The sequence below is a fragment of the Apteryx rowi genome, unplaced genomic scaffold (genome assembly GCF_003343035.1).
Source record: "Apteryx rowi isolate R43461 unplaced genomic scaffold, aptRow1 scaffold_65, whole genome shotgun sequence".
Lineage (NCBI taxonomy): Eukaryota > Metazoa > Chordata > Aves > Apterygiformes > Apterygidae > Apteryx > Apteryx rowi.
Genome location: NW_020450927.1, coordinates 1,887,345 through 1,908,165, shown reverse-complemented (window position 1 = coordinate 1,908,165; position 20,821 = coordinate 1,887,345). Strand labels below are relative to the sequence as shown.

At 43.0% G+C, this 20,821-nt stretch overlaps 1 protein-coding gene across 14 annotated transcripts in view; it reads left to right on the top strand.

Moving 5' to 3' along the window:
• Window positions 1–517: 517 nt before the first annotated feature.
• ACBD6 (acyl-CoA binding domain containing 6) overlaps window positions 518–20,821 on the top strand; it is an 84,055-nt gene continuing 63,751 nt past the window's right edge. For 13 of the 14 annotated variants that reach the window (XR_003256472.1, XR_003256471.1, XR_003256470.1 and 10 more), the window contains exons 1-3: window positions 518–618; window positions 1,260–1,356; window positions 20,223–20,305. Coding sequence is in view for 11 of the 14 variants with exons in the window: in XM_026084640.1 (XP_025940425.1) it covers window positions 1,303–1,356; window positions 20,223–20,305 (137 nt within the window). In the remaining 3 variants the exon portion in view is untranslated. Of the gene's footprint in view, window positions 619–1,259; window positions 1,357–20,222; window positions 20,306–20,821 lie in introns of those variants that run through there. The other variant, XM_026084642.1, reaches the window with a different exon arrangement.

The following is a 20,821-nucleotide window of genomic DNA, read 5'->3' as shown; positions in this document are numbered from 1 at the left end:
CAGATGCCTTGGAGCAAGTTCAGAAACTGTTTGGCATTCCTTGACTTTGCGCTTGTTCCCTTGCCTTCCACAGCACCTTGAAAATAATTAAGCAAAGTCTGTTTACTTGAGCTTTGTGCAGAAGCAGGTGAATTTCATCCTTCATGAATAATCATCTCTGCAGAAACTCTAATCAACCGATTTTTTTCTGGAGCCTGGTGGAGGATGAGGCATTTGGCTGGTAATAAACATAACACTGAGTGAGAAATCACTCGCTGGTTATCCCTGTTGGGTAATGCATGCAAAAGAAATGAGCTGCATATCAAAACTGCTTCCCTTGCATCACACAAAGCAAACATTAGGACGCAGAGGTGCTAATAACAGAGAGAGAGAGAGCTAAAATGAGGGTAAAAAGGAGTTGAGAGTTTGGTGTTTCAGTTCTTTCCCTTCCCTCCAAAAACCTTCATCTGGCACAAGAATAAAATTATCCAGAAACCATTAGAGCCCAGTATTTCCTTATGGGAGTTCCATTCCCTCACGTTTGTTCTAACACAAAATAATTTCTTTTCTTTAGGTCAAATTTGGAACCTGTAACACTCCGAAGCCAAGCTTCTTCGATTTTGAGGGAAAGCAGAAATGGTAAGAGGAAATCCTTGTAATTCCTAGCAGTTTCTGGCTCAACTTTTTGTTGCATCTTGTCTCCTGTGTTAATAGAAGGCAAACCTGACTAGAGGATGTCAATTCTGAGAGTCTGCCACTGCAATGGTTTTGAAATCTTTAATACAGAAATGTTGTCACAAAAATGTAGTTCTTCCAGTGTGGTTAGAGGTACATTGGCGTCATCGGGGTGCAGGCCTGGGATGTGAGAGAGACAGGCAATCAGGTCAGGGTTTTCGACCTGAGTCACTTGCTGCTCCGACGGATGCAGACATGAAATATCAGACTCTTACATTTACCTTGTTCATCTGGAATTGTCTGCATACGATGAAAATTTTGTGAAAATAACTACAGCTTTATAGAACAACTTTGCTTTGTGAACACAAAATACATTCTGGCCTGAATTGAGATCCCCTGAAAGATTCTTTTGTAGCAGAGCATTGCGCTGGTGGTAGCCGTTCATGGCTTGGCCGAGATGTCGACCCTTTCAAACTGAATGAAAGATGGCTTTACACCCCTGAAAGCATGTAGATGAATCTGATCACGGTGTGYCACTGATAACAGTATAAAAACACATTGTACTGTCTTTGAGTGACTTACTGGTATTTTGCTCTTTCTCCTAGGGAAGCCTGGAAAGCTCTGGGAGACTCCAGTCCTCATCAAGCTATGCAGGAGTACATTGCCACAGTGAAAAAACTGGACCCCAGTTGGACTCCTGAGGTAGAAAACCTGAAAATACTGTTCAAAAAACAACCAGTATTTGTCTCTTTGTAAAACTAACAAGGGTTCAGCTTCACACAGATTTTAATTGCTGTATGGGAAACTTCATTTTTAGCAGATTGAAGATGAAATTAATTTTTAAAATTCCCCTTTTATTATGATTGAGGCCTGAAGGACCATCTTTTTCGTTTGTAATTATCCACATTACAATGAGCGCATGCACAGGGTTGATTTGGCTATAGTGATCTAATTTATTTTGCTTTTATCGGTTCATGCTGTATTTGGCATGTAAAGATACTTCTTATCCTTTTCTCATCTTTCTCTTTTCAACTACTACTTAAATGTTGATCAATACAAAGTAATCTTCATAAAAGTAACGTGAACTGAATGATCAATTCTGRAAATCTTTCCTTTTTGTTTTGATGCAGCAAATTACCAAATCTGATTATGATTAGGTACTCCAACATAACAATTGCATTTGTAGGTCCTGTATGTGTTTGTTATAGGGAGATTGTACTGTCAGTTTAATTAATCTGTCTTTCATCTACCAAGTTTGTTACCATATTGGATGTTTAAGGTTATTTCCCTGTTTATATACCAATTTTATTTAATTTTTTAAGAGGATTGTTCTTTAGAAAAATATTTCCTTTAATTGGAAGTAGAATGGAGATACTGTACTAATAGCAAAATGTTGAACGCATGCTATTTTCTTTTTTGTGGTAGAAGATTGATTGTTCTGTTGGTCCTGCACCTTGGAAGCAAAATTTTGTGTGATCACAAGCCTTTGAATCAAGAACTTGATTCTCAGTTGCCGTCTGATGCTGTTCCAGGGTCTTAGAGTACTTGTTATTTCTTCAGTGGCTCACGATACGTGGGGCTGATGCTGTTTTTGCAGCAAAGAGGTTTTGTTGGAGAAAACTGTTTTAATACCCTTGAGGAAAAATAGTTTTATATGCTGTACAGTGCAGTTAGCAAAAGCTAGGCACATGCAGTGTAAATTCTTGTCCAATTAAAATGCTCATATAATATGAAAATATTATCAGAAATAGAATGATTTAAAAAGCATCCAGGCAAGATCTTGAATGAGCAAAGTACCTAGCAGCATAAGCTGAAATATCTTGAATATTCACAAAACAATGATGAAAAATACTTTCCTGAACTTTTATGGGTAGAGCTTCTGTTTGTAAAAAGATGTTTTCCCRTGTGTGGTGACAAGTGTGCCTTTGGGTACTCTTTTCAGTTTCTTGCTTCAGAGAAGTATTTATTTTCACGGGTGTTACCCTCAGGTTACAAATCCATCATCTAGGAAAGTGGAATAATCTGTTAGTCTTTAAACTTTTTTCAGTGCAGCCGTATAGCTGGCAGAGGATGGTTTGCGGTGCGGCTCCTCCCTTTCCCTACTGCAAAGAATGATTGCGTGTGTGTGTGTTTCTTCCCGTCACTGTCCTCCTCGCAGACGCCTGTCCCCAGGGCTAGACAGAAAGCAGACCATGCGGGAAAAAGCTACTGCATCAGCTTCTTGGMTGTGAATCTTATGCTTTTCCATGTATTGTTCCTTCCTCCCTTCTTACGTTTCTGATGCAAGCAGTATGGGTTTGCAGGAGGAGAGAATAAAGGCAGAGCTTGAGCAGAAGTTTCTGCGAAGGTGGCGGGGCTGAGGTGGTGTGAATGGTTTCACTCAAGTGGTTGCGTGTGTCTCAGGTTTGTTATTTCCTAGTACTGAAACCCCTTCAGTCACTGATTTAAAGAAATGTGGGTTTCTTTTTTCAATTACTTTTTGTTGCAATATTTCAATCGGTGTGCAGTCTCAGCGCATGGAGTCAAAATGCCGAGGAAAATTTGTAGGGCATTATCTGGTTTACTGTCCATTCACCAGCACACAGGTGCCACATTTYGTATCCTGACTATTTTTCTTTTCCTCTGCTTTGCCTGTGGCTGAGCTAGAGATCTGCTGAAGAGGTCCGAGAGCTTTACATTGAAGGAATTTGATCATCTCCAGAAAGGCCTAACAGAGAAAGTGACAATAGCAGCAAATGTAAGTTAAAAGTTAGCATTAAAGTACAGGTGACATTGCTTTCTTTCAAAGAAATCACCCATCCTTTCTACTATATTTCCTTTTAATTTCACTTTTATGCAACCAAAATCCTATCAGTTCTCTCATTCCCTGATCTGTCTCCTGCTGCACTACTTCAGTTTACCAAATCCTCCTTCCTGGAGCCACGAGAGGGAGCTCTGTTCTTTAAAATGATGGAGATACCTTGGTCAGGGGATGGCGATAGAATGATAGCTGTATTAGTCTTCAAATTTCAAATTGAATTTATAGATAAGACACGTGGGAACATTACAAGGTGCTTGGTCACTATCGTTGTCTCTTCTTTATATGTTCCTCTGCTGGGATACTTGGAATTTTTCTTATGGTTAGTAGATTACGAATGAAATAGTGTTTGGATAAAAGCAGTGCAGAGCACAAATTTGAAAAGTCTAGCTTTTGGATCATTATGGATCATAAATAATAGAGTAAGAAGTTGTTGAATTTCTCATTGTGCATGTTCATGARTTTGGCTATTGGAAACCTTCCCGATACTACCTTTGTATTTTCTCTTCAGCATTTCATCTTATCCCTTAAAGTTGTTCTTGTATATTGTCTTAAATTTTCCTCAGTCTCCTGTATCATATATTTGCAAAGGGTTTTTAATGTCTTTATCCCTTAATGCTAAGTATGCAAAACTTAAAGCTTGGAAACGCCTTATCTCCTCTGTTCCTCCACCCCCTGAAACCTAGTAGATTTGCTGCTGTTCTGCAGACTTCAGATTGTCAGTATTTTTGTTAATAAGTGGCATGGAAYTAAATGCAATATTTCTTATGCAGTCCCCTTAGATCCAGTTCTTCATTCTTCTTCTTTCCCTTTTCTTGATTCTTCACTGATTCAGTCTTTCATGTTCRCTTTGCAGTTTCTGTATTAGTACACTTTCACCATCAGACTGTAATTGCTGTAATTTAGCAGTCTCGCTTTGCTTGTTCCAGCTGAAAAACAAAGTGGATGTGTTCTGATATAGTGTAGTAGGAGCATCTCGACATGAATGCTCAGAAGCAGCTGAGAACACCTGTAACAGCCAAAATCTGATCTGCTTCCTCCTGCTCCTGCCTGGAAGCTGGAGCACCTGAACTTTCTTGGGAGACAGCTGAACGGGAGAGGCAATGGCCGTGGCTCTTCTCTGCTCTCTGGWGCTTGAATGCTGCTTTTGACAACGGTGGCACGTCTGTGGCCGTTTCCAAAGTGTTTAGTTTTACTTCATCCCTAGCCACTAGCAGGCCGTCTGATATGGTCATRCCTACTTTTTTCTTTCAGGACTGTCTGAGACCTGGAAAGAAATGATCAYATTGCATTTATTTTCAGCAATTCTGTTTGCTGGGATATCTTTAAAACAGCAGATAACCTGAAGAATATTGAAGTGACATGAGTTACCGCAATTGCCTGCTTTTGTGGATCATTTGCATTCGGGCCTTCCTATGTTAGTATGGTCTTCCTATGTCTTGTGTTGTTTTGGTCCTTTTCCCCAYAACAGTTGCGAGCAGGAGCATCAGGACTGAACTCTTCCATGCCTGTCTCCATTCTCCTCTTGATGCCATGTTCCTTGTCATCTTCTACCTTTTAGCACCTTTTGTTTCTTGTTCCTTTCTTGTGAGTCATTCCTTTTAGTCTCAAGTTCCAGGCAGTGGGAAGGTAATTGCTTGGACCAGCTCAGCTGTATTTACATATTTCAGAGACATCACCTGTCCTTCAAGTCTACTCACTCTTTCCCCAGAACAGAGAATAATTTATGAAGCAATTCTTTTGTATTCTCTGTTCTTAAATAGAAGGGTTTCATGCCATCAGCAGACTGCTTTGGGTCCTTTAGAGAGTGTGTGTGTGTGAGTGTGTGTGTCCTGGCTGCTTCTCGGCTTGTACCTGCCATCTTCCTGCTTTACTGGCAGCAAATGGTGCTTCAAACATGTTGCTTTCTGTGGCTTTTGCTGATGTGCTTCTGAATTTGGCAATGATACTCGTCTGTTCTCCCTGCCAGCCCCCTATAGATTTTTGCCTACGTGTACGTTCTTCTCTGACACCTCTCTCTCACCCTGGTTCTGCAATACCTATTGTTACGTTGTTTTACAGTGTCGGCGCTGGTTTTTGGTGAGTTAGTCACGAACTGAAATCCACATTTTTCAAACCTCAAACTGACRTGGGAATTTGCTGTATCCGCAGGCACTGACTGTTCAGAGGCAGGAACAGGGGAGGACCTCTTTGTCTCAGCAGCGTTGTACGAATCTCTCTTCAACTGAGCTTATTTCACGGGGTGCGTGGGCAGAGGTGTGTACATGATACCGCAGGGAGGCAGTTAGCTGTTACTGATTGTTTCTTATAGCAAGATGATTATATGGCACAGTTTAAACAGTAAAAATAAATAATAAAAAAGCATCCAGATTTGCTCATCAGTTTTAGCCTTCCATTTGCTGATTACGGTTTTGGCATCTCTTGATGCTAAATATTTCCTCTTGCTATTTCTTACATTGCACATTTACCAGTTCCAGCCACAACAACTTGTCACCCCGCTAACTTCGGTGGCATCCTTCCCCCAACCCTTGCAGAGGCCTTCTTTCTATCCACTTTGACTGCTGAAATTCTCAGGAGGACTTGATGGTTTTCTACCTGTATAATAAAAAAAAGGTCACTTTAACTTATGCTCGGCTAGCTTGTGAATAGGCTTCCACAATAATGCGCAAAGTAAGATTTCTRCTGTGTAACAAGGAAGTTCTGTCTTGGGAATCTGAACAGCACAGACGCATTTCTAAGGGAAAGCAGRAAGAGCTTGAGTTCAAGGAAACTAGACGTTCACCAAACCTCTTTCCTAAGCTCTTAGAGGTTCGAAACGCCAGTGCTAACGCTTACAGTGAAGAGACGTGCTTGTGTTTTTCAGTTGCTGCCCTGTGCCTTGTCTGGGTGGAGGAAGCTTTCTGTGCTCTGTGACCAAGTAGTCAAGAGGAGGAAAATACCACTACTGCTGCGTTAGTGCGTGAGCAGAGTCCCGGTATTTAGAGCGGCCAGGAGAGGCTCACTGGCGAGTAGGCAGCCTGTCTCGTAAAAACTAAAACGAACTTGCGAATGAACAAAATGGCCAAAGCGGCGTCGCTGCGGGCTCAGCGCAGCCCAGTATAAAGGAGAGCCTGCAGGAATAAAGCAGATTTCTTTGGCCGGTGGTCAGCGAGTGTTTCTGCAGGAGGTGCTGCAGGGGGCAATATTTGCTAAGGCGGGTGCTCTGCTGTGTAAGCACAGGGCTGGCTCAGTCCCGGCTTCTTTCTGTTGCTGGTCAAATAACCTTTCTCTGTCACATTTTAAATGCAACAGGCAAGTTTGGAGAAACTAAAAGGTGTGAAAAGGAATTTGCATTTCAAGGATACAGTGAAAGGCAGGAGAACCAATTTCTAGATTTGCCCAGTGGTTTGTGTGTATGTTTTTGTAGGTTGCATCAGGTATTATTGAAATACTTAAACATTTGACTTAAATTGATGAGCATCTTATATTTAAGTTATACCTCCAAGCCAGCTTAGAATTTCTGTAGTAAATCAAATGCAAGCTCTGTATCCAAATATGTCAAATTAGGCATTTTGAAATCCAAACCTGAATTTTTCTTAAACTTGGCCTTGGTGCTCAAATTTTGCCTGTTCATATCTGGCTGGAGCAACAAGCTTTGCTCTTTTGCAGTTTGCAGGTTTTATATTAGATCAACTTCTAAGAATTACATTAGCAGATGGATAAATCACCCTGCAGTTTCAGGCCTAAATCTGCAGATTTCTTGGTTAGTWCTCCAGGCAGACAGAATTTCTTCTGGAAATTAAGTAAAAGAATTGCATTGGGAAAAACTGTGGTCCGTAAACAAAATGAGAGCACCCGTCCTGTTTTCCTGTTTTGTCTGTCAGGCAAACAGATGTCTCCCTTGATAATCTGTCCGAGCAGCCACTGTTTGTGGTTGGGAAGGAGAAGCAGAGCGGTGTGGGCAGGATTACGAGGGGGATGGGAAGAGCCGGCAGGAAAAGATCTGCTTGGGTCTCCTCTACCTGTCACGGTCAGCAGTGTATTCACATACCTAGCATGCACTTAATTTGGATAAAGGTCTCAATTTATGGCTCGGTACGCTTTGAGGCCAAAACCTTTGAAAATAGTGAATTTATTTCTTTTTAATATAAAAGTGATTTAATTGTAATGTGTAAAGTGTGGACTAGTAGAATTACGGCTGCGCTCCTTAAAGCTTGCTGCCTTGTGCCTTGCTGATGCAGCCCCATCGGGGAGAGGAGCCGCGTCCAGCGCTGTCGTTGTCTTGCTTCTTTGCCCTTTGCATTTCTTTTATATATGTCTTTGTGTGTCAATTCACTTTCAGTAAATTGGGGGGAGGGGTTACCCAAATGTTAACAATTATTCTTAATAAAATTTGTATCAACATGTTGAAAAACAAAATGAGCTTTCCTGTATATTTTGAAAGCTCTAATGACCACATTGGAAGAAGCAGATCACTGAARTAATTTGTAACCTCTAACTCAAATTCTTCCTCCATTAAAAAAAGAAAAAAGTATTTTTAATTCTTTTAACAGAAGAAAACATTAGAAATTATTTWAAAAAATAAAAACAAACAGCCTGCTACAGTCTCCCCCCAGGCTCCTGGCTTTGGGGCATTTGAGAGACTGCAGCATCCTTCAGTTTTAGGTGGGCTTGCAAACTGTGGAGTTGCTTTTTTATCCAGCTTGGGTTATGTGTTAGTTTAGTACACGTGCTGAGAGGACGAGATCTTAACACACGGAGCGATTTGTCTGCCCTGCTGTTCTTSCCAGCCGGGCGGGGGACTGTCTCTAGCGCACAAGCGCGTGGAGTTAGCGGTAGGGGCAGCTTCCTCTGGGAGAGAGCAATCCGTGCTGTGCTTGGCTGGCGAAAGCTCACGGTTCATACATACCTACCTTGTACGTGCAAGACTGCAGGCAAAGATGACCTGTTTTGTTTTATCCAAATTGGAAATACAGCAGTTTATTAACTGTGCAAGTTAAACCTTGATGTTTGGCTTTTGGAGAATACCTTCAGAGCCAACTTCTTTATTCACTAGCAAACAGATGTTTTGTTTTTCCTCTTGCATGAGACAGTACAATACCACATTATGAACACTAACTAAATTTCCCAGTGCTTTTGCAGTGCGGGTAAATGATGTTGCATCCCTTGCCTCTCTGCACCTTCTCACAAGCAATGCATTTTAATGCTTCATTATTTTATTTTTGCATTGCTCACTTTAGATCCTACTTGTAAACAAAACTGCGCATAGGTCATTTGCTACTTCTCTGTCCCTGTCTTTGCACGTGTAACTACGTTTATCAGTTTTATATTGCGCAAGAAAGCTCCAGTCTGGCGTACGAAGTTGGGAGCAGTGTGCTGCCCACCAGCTCTGCTGTACAGGCTGCTGCGTTTTGTGGCAAGTCAAATTCCGTTTCCTGTTCGCACTGGCCCCTTTGGAAAGCAGCGTGTGTTAATGGGCAGTGAAAGTCCTCACTCCCTGCTGCGAAGATAATGTTACCATCCATTGAATTTTTTTTTCCCTTAAGGAGGGAGGGGACTAATAAAATGGTCCATGTAATTTCTGTTTGTACCAGTGTCAGTGGAGGCAGAAGCTGGTGGTGGTTTGCCATGAACCTGCTGTCTGAGATGTCCTGCAGGTGCTTTGTTCTAGCAGGTAGCTGCCGTTCCAAGCACTGGCTGCTTGTGGGGCTGTCGGTGGTGGTGGTGGTCTGGGATTTTGCCTGTGGACAAGCTGACAAATGATAATTTTTTTCTCTTCTGCAGCTGCATTTTATTGTAGCACACAAAAACAAAATGCCAGATCTGGAGTGAGAATTCCAGTTTCTTGGAATTCTTTTTCTATCTTGAACATCTTGTGTGTAAGTGAAAAAGATGAACACACCTCTTACAGTAAAAATATTAATAGCTGGAATATGTGTCAGTCTCCCACCCCTTGGGAACGTGTTGGTTTATTCTCTTTGATTTTACATCTCCACGGAAATTTATGGTCTTAGCACCTTTTATTTATGACATTGCAGTCCTCATTCAAGCAACTGATTGAAATACAACAGTGCCAAACTGTAAGTGTGTATTTTACAAAGCTTGAAGTTAGAAAGCAAACCAAAAATGCAAACAGTTACATRGTTGAAAGCTTCACTAGAATCCTGCTCTTGTACAGTTGCCCATGTTTCTAGACCCCTAAACTTCTTCAAAGTGAAAAATTATAATAATAAGGATTTATGCTGCCTTTTACTCTCTCAGCTGCCTCAAATATAGGATCTTACTAGCTCTGCAAGGGCTAATTTTTGCTTGTAACAGTGTTTGCCTCAATCTTTCCAGCTCAGATACAGCAGTGCTGATGTACTACATTATTAGTGTGCTGCGGGCAGCGTCATATGTTCTCTTGCAGTCGCTCAGTAATGTAGCCGTAGTTGTTTTCTGTGATTACCAGGAAGAAATTGGAGGGCTCTTCATTTTTTCCCACCACTTGGAGCCAGTGCAGTAGTTTTGGTTAAATGTTTAAGCCAAGATGAAATATTTTTCTCTTTGAATATGTCAGTGAATTTATATGCATCATGTTGTTTTGACTAATTCAGAAAAATATCTTGTACTGTCTGAAATGTATTCAGAAAAATAATAACTAGGGCCGTAGCTGTGCCTTGCTGATGCCGTGTGTGCTGCAGCAGCACAGTGATATGCACGGCATCCAGACAGCATGATTCCTGGCTTACTGCTGGATTAAGACATTGCATGTTAGCCTGATGTACCAGAGGGAACTGAAAAAAATTCGATAAAAACTTAAATTCACACTGCTGGCATCTGATGGTGACAAGATGTAATAGAATGAGGCAAGGTGTTTTATTGTGCAACTTCCCGTGCAGCAGACACCTAGCTGCTTCCCCTCCGTTAGCGGATGTCCAGAATCCAGGATGTCGGAGAAGACTGCCAGATTGGGCTTAAGGCACTGCCAATCCTCTGCTGAGGGTTGCTGCTGCTACAGCTGAACTGGAAGAAAATGGATAGATGCTCAATTCCAGGGAAAGCCCAAGAGCTTGCCTAAAACTGAGATTCCGGAATTGAATCTGTGGCTGAGGCACAAACAGGTATTGCCCTCTGCCGTTCCTGCCTTGGGAGGTGGTAGCTCCTGGCAAGGCAAGGAAGGGTTTTAATTGCTATATATGGTGGTTTCATTGCAGGCTTTATCGGCAATATTGATTCTCTAAATGGGCATAATGAAAATGTTGAAAAAGCCTTCTTTTTATGAAGCGGCTATGGGAGGCTGAAAGCAGAAAAGAGCWGCGTGATGTGGTATGAAAAGTAACTCAAACAGTCAAAACTTTCCTATTGGATTCCTTTCCGTGCCAGAATGCCACCAGCTGAAATGAGCYGGTAAATGAAGCTTTAGGGGGATGTTACAAAATTAGGGACTGGGGAGGTTGCTCTGTGGGCTAAATGAGAGGAACTGAATCAAGTAGGACGCTGTCACAAGGATTAAAGAGGGAGGGGAGCTGAGCAGGCAGTGAGATGTAGGTAGGAGCCTTGGGCAAAGATAGAAAGCAGAGAAGCCTGAATGTCAGTCTGAATGTAACGGGGTGTTTGGAAGGGGAGAAAAACCAAATAGGAAGCTGCAAGGCTCAGCAGGGGAGCTGGGGAGGAGCGCGAGGGCAAGAGGACCTTTTCTGGACAATCTTAACTTCCTGCTGGCCAGGTTGCTTCTAAAACAGCAGTGAGCCTCCTGGACATCAGTGGACTCAGCCTCTTCCCAGGATGCCCAGAATCCCGGAGGAGCTGGATTTCCCGTGCCCCTGAGTCCCGCTGCCTTCGCAGGGAAGCGAGGTGGTGGCTTTGAGGGTGGTAGGGAGTGGGCAGTCTCCCCACTTGCRGCATCGAGCGGACACAGGAGAAGCGATCTGGATTCCCCTGGTGCTGGAGCACGTGGCAGCCTCTTGTCAAACTTGCTCCTGTTTTGGCCAGCAACCACCAGGCTCTGCTGGCAGCTTGGCTGTTTTAAATGGGGAAGGGTGCAACCTCTAATTAAAAAATCCTATTTTTCAAAGTAATTGAAGCTGTTGCAGAATTTTCAACTTGCTGTGTCAGAAGCTGTTAAAAATTCAGAGACATGGATGGAAATTATGGGGGTATCTTACTGTGGAGTACATAATGCCTTGATTTTTGGGCATGGTGTCGTAGACATGCAGTGTTGGTGGTATCCAGGCAGGGGAAGGGTCCATGTACCCTGCTGCTTCACATCACTTTGTAAAGGCTTGTTTTAAAGAGAGAATGCATTGATTAAAAACAGCAAATGTTTTTAGTTAGGAGAAAATAACAGTGATTGTTCTGTGTATAGCATAAACTACAGAATAATCAAGTTGTTGCTTTAGTGAACATACAGCTTTTCAGGTTAGAAAAAGGTTAAGTGGTTATGTTTAGTTTGTTCTTTACACAAAGTATCAAGGAGATATTGAATGTAATTTCAGGAGATTAAGATTTTGTTTAGATGTTAGCTAACACATTGGTTAATGTTTTGTAAATGCTATTTTTCTCTTAAGGTGGAAGAAGAGTTATTCTTTAAAAGAGAATGTAGTATCCAGGACTTAGTACTTGGGCTTACAATAGGAAAAGATGGCACCCTTTAAATGTCTCTGGAGCCTCCCATAAGTATGTTGAACTGAGTTAACCAGCTCAAAGGCAGGTGAAGTCTCAGGTACAGCATGAGTGCACAGACACCAAGGGCTATTCGGCAGGCAGCTGCCTCCAAATCCCGCTGCTGTGCRTGATTTCACAGCGCTCTTCCCTTTGAGCCTGCAAAGGGCTACGCCTGTAACCGCAGAAACCTTCTGTTCCCGCTGAGGTGCTCTGATCCTTCCCTTACCCTCTTCTGCACGCACAGAGACCAGGGAAGAGCTCTTCGTTCTGTTATTTCTTTGTCTGCATAGCCCATAAATCTAGCCTCTGCCTTCATGACCCAGCTCTGTTGGAGGAAACAAATTTCAGTGGCACTGGTCAAGCAGTCTTGGAGCTGTTCCTTTGGTGAATGCAGGAATTGGCTCCGTCACTGCTGTGACGCTGTCTGGTCCAGTATCTCTCCAGCAAATGAAGGATGAATACTTCAACAGGCAGGTTGGGGGAGAGTTAGGGGGGCTGGTGCCCTACCACTGTTTTATTTCTCAAAAGTTAGGCCTGCCTTAAGCTTTCAAGCTTCAGAGCATGTATTTCAACCCAAGCTGTTGTTTAGCCTTACAGTGTTTCCAGTTTGGTCCAGAATACATTTCTTGCCCATCCAAATGTCTGTGTAAATCTAGTAAACCTATATATAAATGAGTATCTTGTATTAAACTGACAAAACTCAGCAATTATAGTGCGGCCTGTATTTGTATGTAAAGCTTGGTCCACTATGCCTGGGTCTTTGCGGATTTTTATATGGACAATTTGGCAGAAGTGATTGACAGCTTCCAAGACTGCCAGTGTAATGCTCTGCGTTACCCGTGTGAAAGTTCCTGGTTTCTGCAGAGTGCCTCACCGTGGAAGGGTGCAAGTACGCTGTGCTCTGCTGACTTCAGGCATGTGCAGGCTACTGCAGAAGTCCATGGGAAGTGAGGAAAGGTGAGTCTAATGTCGGTCTTATATTTGCCATGCACATCTGCATTTCCATTTAAAAAAAATTTTATAGCGCCACAAATCACGCGATGTTGAAAACCACTGCATTAGGTTTTTTGGTTGTGCATTTTTTTCTGTTCCATGCGTTTGTTAAAATGTATACAGAGAATCATACAAAATCAGAGCTCCTAGCGAGTGTAGAACTCAATGTTGTTAAGCACTTTACACTTATTTCCCTTCCCCTGACTGTCTTTACTACTAATTTCCAACTGTGATAATGAGTTAATTAAAAACTATACTATAAAGAGCTAAATGAGTAATCTTTAAGGCCCTATTTTAGATTACAGCTATTTTTAACTATGCAGCGCAATGACATTATAGTATATTTGTTTTTATCTTTGGAATATAACCTGGAAAATATTTCCTCTGGCCTAGATCACATTTATAAGAGGAAACTCTGCGATGAGATTTAAAAGCACCAGAAAACTTTTTTTTTAACGTAGCCCATAATGGGATCTCAACTAAACTGTCTCTGCAATATAAAGAGAGTCGTATTGTCCTGGGGAACATCCTGCCGTTTTTTTATAGGACAGTTTGCTCAAATTGTACAGATCCTCAGTGGTCTCTTGAAAACGTTCCAGGTGCTGAGTCATGTGCCTGCGCTCCCGAAGCTGCTGCGGGCAGCCAAGAAGTATTGTTGAGAGAGGAATATTAAAATAGCCTGTTTATGACAGGCATTAATACCCCCGCTGCTGAGGGTACCRTAGCCTTTCGTGAAAGGTGGCTCTGCAGGAGCGTCTAATGGGGAGGCTGCCCTCGGCGCGGGCGTATTTTTATCTTGTTTGGATGTGCCTGGCCTCCGCTAGCCTGTGAGGAGCGGCGAGAAATGCTGAGCTGTTCRTACTTTTTAGTGGAGAAGGGAGGATTTTATGAATCCTGTTCAAGTCTTTAATGCGGCGGCTGGTTTTATGGAGAGTAAAAATTCTTTTTGCCTTCAGCAGCGTCGCCTCTTAAGGGTTAATATTTGCCTTCCCTCCCTCCGGCTGCGAGTGGTGTGAAGTTCAGCCTAGCTGGGAAGTAAGGATGCGGGTGGCAAACACCTTTGGCAGCGCGCATTGTTTGTCCTCGTTTCATGCCTCGGTAGCCACCATGTCAAAGGAGCGTCCTGCACGGCTGCAGGGCCAGCAGCCCCCGTGCCCATCTGGGGAGAGAGGGACCCCTCCTTCCCTCCCGAGGACCCTCGTCTTCAGACCACCTGCATTTGGGGTGGAGCTCGCCCTCCTCCCGTTGACTCTCCTGGCACTGGCCTTAACTAGCAAAGGAAGGCGGCAGCAATTATGGCACACACAATTAATGGGCTTCTAATCTCCAGCCTTGCGTGTAATTGCTGCTGTCAAATACAATTAGCGTCTGCCCAAGTTCCCTTCCCGGGGGGGACAGCCGGGCCGTGACACAGAGAGCGAAAGAAAGGGGGAGAGCGACTGAAACTTTAGGAGAGTTTACATGTTCTCGTTGCCTCCCTAATCATCCTCACTCCTCAAATTGTGTCCAGAAATGTCAATCCAGGGTATTAAGGGGAAGCTGTAGCAAGCAGAGCAGGCCTTGAGGTCTGCTGTTGGGTTAACTCTGCAAAGTGCCTTCTGTAAAATTTGTCACCTGAGACTATGCTAGCTTAATTACAATTCAATCAGCACACTTCAACGATTTACTCTTGACTTCATGTCAGCCTGCAGGGCTTAGGATGCTGCCTGCCCTGGTGTGACAGCTGAGCCTGGAACTGCCGAGCATCTCCCAGGTGTCACCTGGGGAGCTTTGCCATAGGCCAGCTCTTCTTCTGCCACTGCCAGACAACCCTCCATGAATTCCCAGCGCTGGGAATGCCTCCAGGCTGCCTGGTTCCCCGTTGGGGACCCCACTGTTGCCCACCAAAGCCTCGCAGTCGCCTTGCGAGGCCAGGTCAGGTTGCAGTCGCTCCTGTGGTCGCTGCTGAACGCTGACAGGTTCCTTGCGAGCAGGAGGTTTCCCTGTTCTCCCGTGGTGCTTGTACCACGGCAGCAGCGTGCGGTACCTTTCGGTGAAGCTGGTACACAGCAAATTAAAGTTTGTCTCCCGGCCCGAACGCTGAATCCTGCCAGGGGCTCGTGTTCGTAAGTCAAAAGTGCCTCTCGTGCAGATGCAACTTCTCACTCATTCTTCCTGATGACGTTAGGAGGTGAATTATGGGGCATATGTAGAATAAATGCTGATTTAAATCTCCATGCTATGTATTCTCTGCTACAAAAAACGCTTCAGAAAAACTTTGGGAGCAGTATTTCTTGCATCTCTCCCATAAAGCCAGGTACTGCTGCTGTTCTGACTTAAGTTTCATCAGGCTCAGAGAAAGAAGAGCAAACAATATAATGAATATCCTCTGAACTTGACCTAAAATAKTTTTTTCCATGCACTGCAGAGTCTTGGATTTGTGGGCCTCATACGTAGCTCTCATTTAATTCTTCTCACCTCTTTTGCTTCCAAGCTGTGTGATGATACAGAGCTAAGTCTTGACTGTTTCAAGCCTTTAGCCAGTGTAATTTTGAAGACAAATGTTTCGATGTTAAGAACCTTTTACTAGTGACTTTTTTTTTACTTAAATAGTGTAGAGAAGAGCCTGAGTGTAGAGAAGAGCCTGAGAGAGATGTGTAACCTCATAGGTGAGGGAATCAGAGTGGCATGATAGATGGGCTGTGTAACGCAGCCGCGCGACTTGTCAAATAGTGTGTTGTGTGTCTGTATACGCAGAACTAACCAAGCAGAGTTCTCAGTTTGCTCTGAATAAAATTGGGATGTCCAACAAACACAATGCATTCCCAAGATCTAGCTCTTTTGCTAAATCAAATTAGGATTTTAAGAAAAGCTTTTTTTTAAAGCTGAAAACTTCAAAAAGCTGAAACTTGTGCTGTTCTTGCTGTTCTGCAGCATCTTTGTAGGACCCTTCTGTGCCATGCCTTCTGTCGGATTCAGAAGGAGTCCCTTGCCCTGTGTCTACAGTAGTTGTGCGCAATTAGGTCCAGTTCAATCCCAGAGCTAATTGCCAATAGCAAATTACCTCGCAACTACAGAGTTCTGGCAGGTGAGTTGAAATGAGTCATCGCAAGGCCCCATGGAACTGCCGTCTTGTTAAGTCTGTGCTAGCCTGTCTCACGTCTATCAAAACCTTACTTAGGCTCCAAGATGAAAAATAATAAATCTGTGGCCTGTCTTCAGGTATATAGCAAGAGGTTAACCCATCAAACCAAACCTCTGATGGAAAACTACTTCTCTTCCTTTGTCAAACGGTAGTTCTTGTCCTGCTCTCCAAAAGTGCAAGAAGGGAGATGGATCATACTGCAGTCACTGGAGACTTTTAAGACCAAAATAGAAGATGAACTCAAACCCTAGGCCCTTGCAAAGTAAATGTTTGTCTCTGTAATTCTGTTTTTCTTTTCCATAATGCTTAGTATGGTAAAACTATCTTCTTTCTCCTTTATTTTTCAATCTTGGTTAGACTTTAATGTTGTTAAAGCTTGTAAGTGAGTTTGAGCTACTGTCTCATTGAAGAGAAGATGGAGCTGATATTGTCAGTGAGGCATTGGACAGGGTTTTTTAATGTGTCTGTCATTATATGTTAACCTCTGAACTGGAACACGACGTCTCTTTTATGGCTGACAACAATTTAAAGGTATACATCTTGACATCATGCATAAAGGAAGAAAGGGGAGTGGAAAAAAATGAATTAATGATGTTAGCAAATATTAGTCCCTGTATTTCCATTTTGTTCAGAAAGTGGTTGTCAGGCTTGAGGCTGTCTGGAGCAGCATTGTCAGTGACAGGTAGTCAAGATCCGATTGTACCTTGACTCCAGCTGGTCTTTTATTGACAAATACAGTGTATTGAGGCAGCAATGAGGATGCTCTGCTGTCCGCTTCAAGAGAAGTACAGCTTTTCTCCTGGAATCCTTGGTGACATTTGAGAATGATAGTTTCTGGGTTTAGTGGAGTTCCCCRTGCCCATATGTGAATACATCAGGGGTCAGGGGAGTTGAAAATGTCTCTTGATGAGTATGTATGCTGCATACAGAAACATGTATTTGCTTGTGACTTATGCTAGCTTTGGTCAACCAGATCCACCTACTGAAGTTGACTGTCAAGAGTAATAGTGACTTTAATCTCCACCTTAATTTTAAAAAAGCAACAAAGAATCAATGTGCAGGAATTAGAGGTAAACATGGGAAATTTCAGTGCCTCTCAAGGCATCTCTTATGTTTCTTTATCACCTTTTCGTGGATCTCGTATGGGCTGCTGCTGCTTTGGCACTCAAGTGCAGTCCTCCACRGCTTCTTCCTGTCTTATTACAAACTCCCATTCGTTGCCATAGTTTTGAACTGGCAGTCTGAGGGTGACCTCRCGCTCCTCATACTTTTTGCCTTTTCTACTGCATATACCTCTTGCTAGTCCTGACTCCAGATGCTGTTGCCGTTTTGTGTCTGGGATTCAGATCCCAAATTATGGGAGCCCGAGATTGTTATTTCTTAAATATCATTAGTTACATGCATACCTGCAGTGCTTTTGGATAGCGCTGCCAGCGGCGAATGAAATAGAGCTGATTTAATTGAGAGCTGCATAGTTAATTATTAGTGCCTTTTTTCAAAAGAGGAGTGAAAAGAATTGCAGTCTCAGGTTTTTAATTTCATTGTGGTTTTCAATGTAATGTGATTTTAAACTCACTGGTTATCATCTATATGTATATATATGTGGCATTTGCTGGTTTTTTGCAGGATAAAAGCACTTTTTCACTGTAAAAATGTCAAGAGATTTGAGAGGGAGTACATCTGCATGTTACAGATCCCTTCAGCCAGCATGAGTGAGGGATGAAAGCATTGGTTCCTGCTAGTGCCGTAGCTGTGATGGGATTTAGAAAGAGCTGCTGCTTTTGTTCCACCTTTTGCCTTGTCCGGTTTGCTTGCAAAGTGGTGCTCGGACATCTGTGTGCAAGTGCCTGGAAGACGGAGGGGTAGATATTGGAGGTGGACAAATGAGCTCGTGGTATAGGCACCTGTCAAGGGGGGATAGGAACAAACCAGTTTGCATCCGACTCGGGGCTGAGTGTGCAGTGCCTTCGGGAGGGAGCGTTCCTTGAAGCCTGCATGAATCCGTCTTGGGAATTCCTGTGAGGACAAAAGTTGGATCCCYGATGGTGTTTTTAATGACTTTACAGAGAAAAGTCACACTTTAAATCCTGAGAGGGTATCTGAGATTTTTCGGGTGCATTTTTCATAAACTTGTTCTACATATACAGGACTACGAAGGAACAAGCTTAGCTCAAGACTCATAAATTGAATATTGAGTTACTTATTTCTGTGTGAAAGAGATGCGATAAAAGCTGCTTGGACAAAGTAACCTATATATAGGTTAAGGCCCGGAGAGATTCTTGCCCAAGCATTTTTGGGAAGGGCTTTATCATTAATTTTCTCGATGACCTTATGTGTACTTGATCAACATAATTAATCCTTGGAAATGCATTAGTTGTGCAAAGAAGGCAACCTTAACCCAAGAAACCTTTTTTTACAATTTTTGCTTCAAGAAAGATGAAATGTATTTTCTCAAGTGTTGTTTTTGACTTTGAAAAAAACATAACATCCAAAAATTGGCATGAGGAAGAAATAAAAGAATATAGATTAAAAAAGAAAACCTTCTTGCAGTTTCTGAGGCTGGTTGAACAGCTACTGTCCCTCAACATCAAAGATAGCCTCGTTGTGAATATAGCTTCATTTTATAGGAATAGCTCTTGCATGTAATAGCAGATGATCTGAAATTAATTTTCTTCATAAGTGGTGTGGAAATAATTGATGGACAGTAAGGTTCCCTGCTAAATAATTTTTTAAGAGGGGCATTGCACTGTAAAGACTCGAAAGCCCTTTCYCTTCGGGGGGAACTTTGTGTCACCTTTTACTCTAGATTAGAGCAAGACTACTTGCCGTAGAATAGTTTGCAAAGCCAATTTCCTTTTCATTTTTTTCTTTTAAATAAGTATGTTTGTGATATCTGCAAACCCAAGTGTTGTTTGGGCTAGTACAGGAGAGCTGAAAGGCAGAATTGGGTAGTTCAAACTGAGCGGGATGTAAAGGCAAATGTATTATGGGGGGGGGGGGAAGTAAATTGGTTTAAAACAAAAGCAGCTTAGGGTGTAGGAAGAAAGAAGAATGTAAGCGTGCTTTATTTTTAAAAAAMCAACATCTTTCTAGGTAGAATTCTGATTCTACCTAACAACGTATTTTGGGCTAATTGGCAATGCATCGCATCTACTGAGGGAGGACTAGAGCATGGGCTGGCTTTTCCTTTGCTCCTCGGGTTTTATTCAGCTCGAGCGTGACGACGTCTTGTCGCTGGAAGCCACAGAACTGTCCGCTGGCAACGGCGCGTTGCACTTGACGGGCTGTTTGTGTGAGACAGGGAACTGCAAAGCAGTTTGAATTGCTTACCTGAAGACAGAGCTGAGATTCCCTAGAACAACTAGTTTTTGGTGTCCAGCACCCCAGAAGAGGGTCAGGTTTCAACAGCAGGTGCTGACCCCCTTCTGAAAGTCTGGCACCAATTTAAAGCGCGTGCCTTGAACTGAAGGTCCCAACGGCTGGCTGTTTGTGAAAAGGTAGGGCCTGGGCTCCGCATCGATCTGTCATTATTCTAATTGTTCATTTCTATTATGGTGGGAATCGCTCCGAATCCTAGACTTCCTGGGAGTAAATCATTTGGAAATGCTACCCATTATAAAATTTAATTTTAAATCTATATTAAATAGATTTATAAAGGCAAGCTTTGCAGTCTAGCAACATAGCATTATGCTCCCTCGGAGCGGCGCGGCGTTTGGGTCCTAAGGGGCCCCGGCCGAGCACGCTGGGGAGGCGACGCAGCCGCTCTGCTCGCCCCGCGCGGGAGGGAGAGGCAGGCCGCTGTGGGAGCTGCCTTCGGAGGTGCGTTCATCCCGTTTGCCGAGAGACGCGTCCAGCCTTCTCTGGGTGGGCAGAGGGCAACGGGATGCATCCTCCTGTGCCGATGAGGTCTCCAGAGGGTGCTCTCGTCCCTGGGGTGCTGGGGCTGGGGAGGGCGTGGGGGGTGGCGAAGGGGTGACCYGGTCTGGAGTGAGAGCCAGGATGCTGGACTGATCTTTCTTTTTCTTTCAGACACCAGAGAAGAGAGGAAAAGAATGCAAAACCGCCTTTGGAGGCCCAGTTGTCAGCTCATTGTATCAAGAAGAAACAATCAGGTGATTATCTGCTCTGGACTTCGGTTAAAAAACGGTGTTTTTCTAATGGAATTCTGTTAAGCATTTTTTTTAACATCATGCAAGTGTGGTGGCAACTACAACAGGATAATAAATGACCGGAAAGAACTTTTCAGGTCCATAATCATTTAAATCAATAACTGCCTGTATCATTGCCAGGTACTAACCTTTCCCTAGTGCGAGATGTGGGGGAAGGGCAAGGCTTCCCATTTTTCAGTTATATGGCTAAAAAAAGGTAATATTGGCTTTTTTATAGAAAGCTCTTCAGACACTACCTTTCTCAAATAGTTATTTCTTTACCAATACATTCATTAAGGATTGTTCAGTGAAGGTTTTAATATTGGACAATGTTTGCCTTCAGGGAGAGTTTGCACCTTATATCAAATTAATTTTTTTCTAGCTTCTGCCACTGGCATAGCAGAAATGCACTTACTGATCTAGAATGGCTGCTATTTAAAAACTGCCAAGGTGCAAGCAGTAAGTGGCATTAGCTACTGA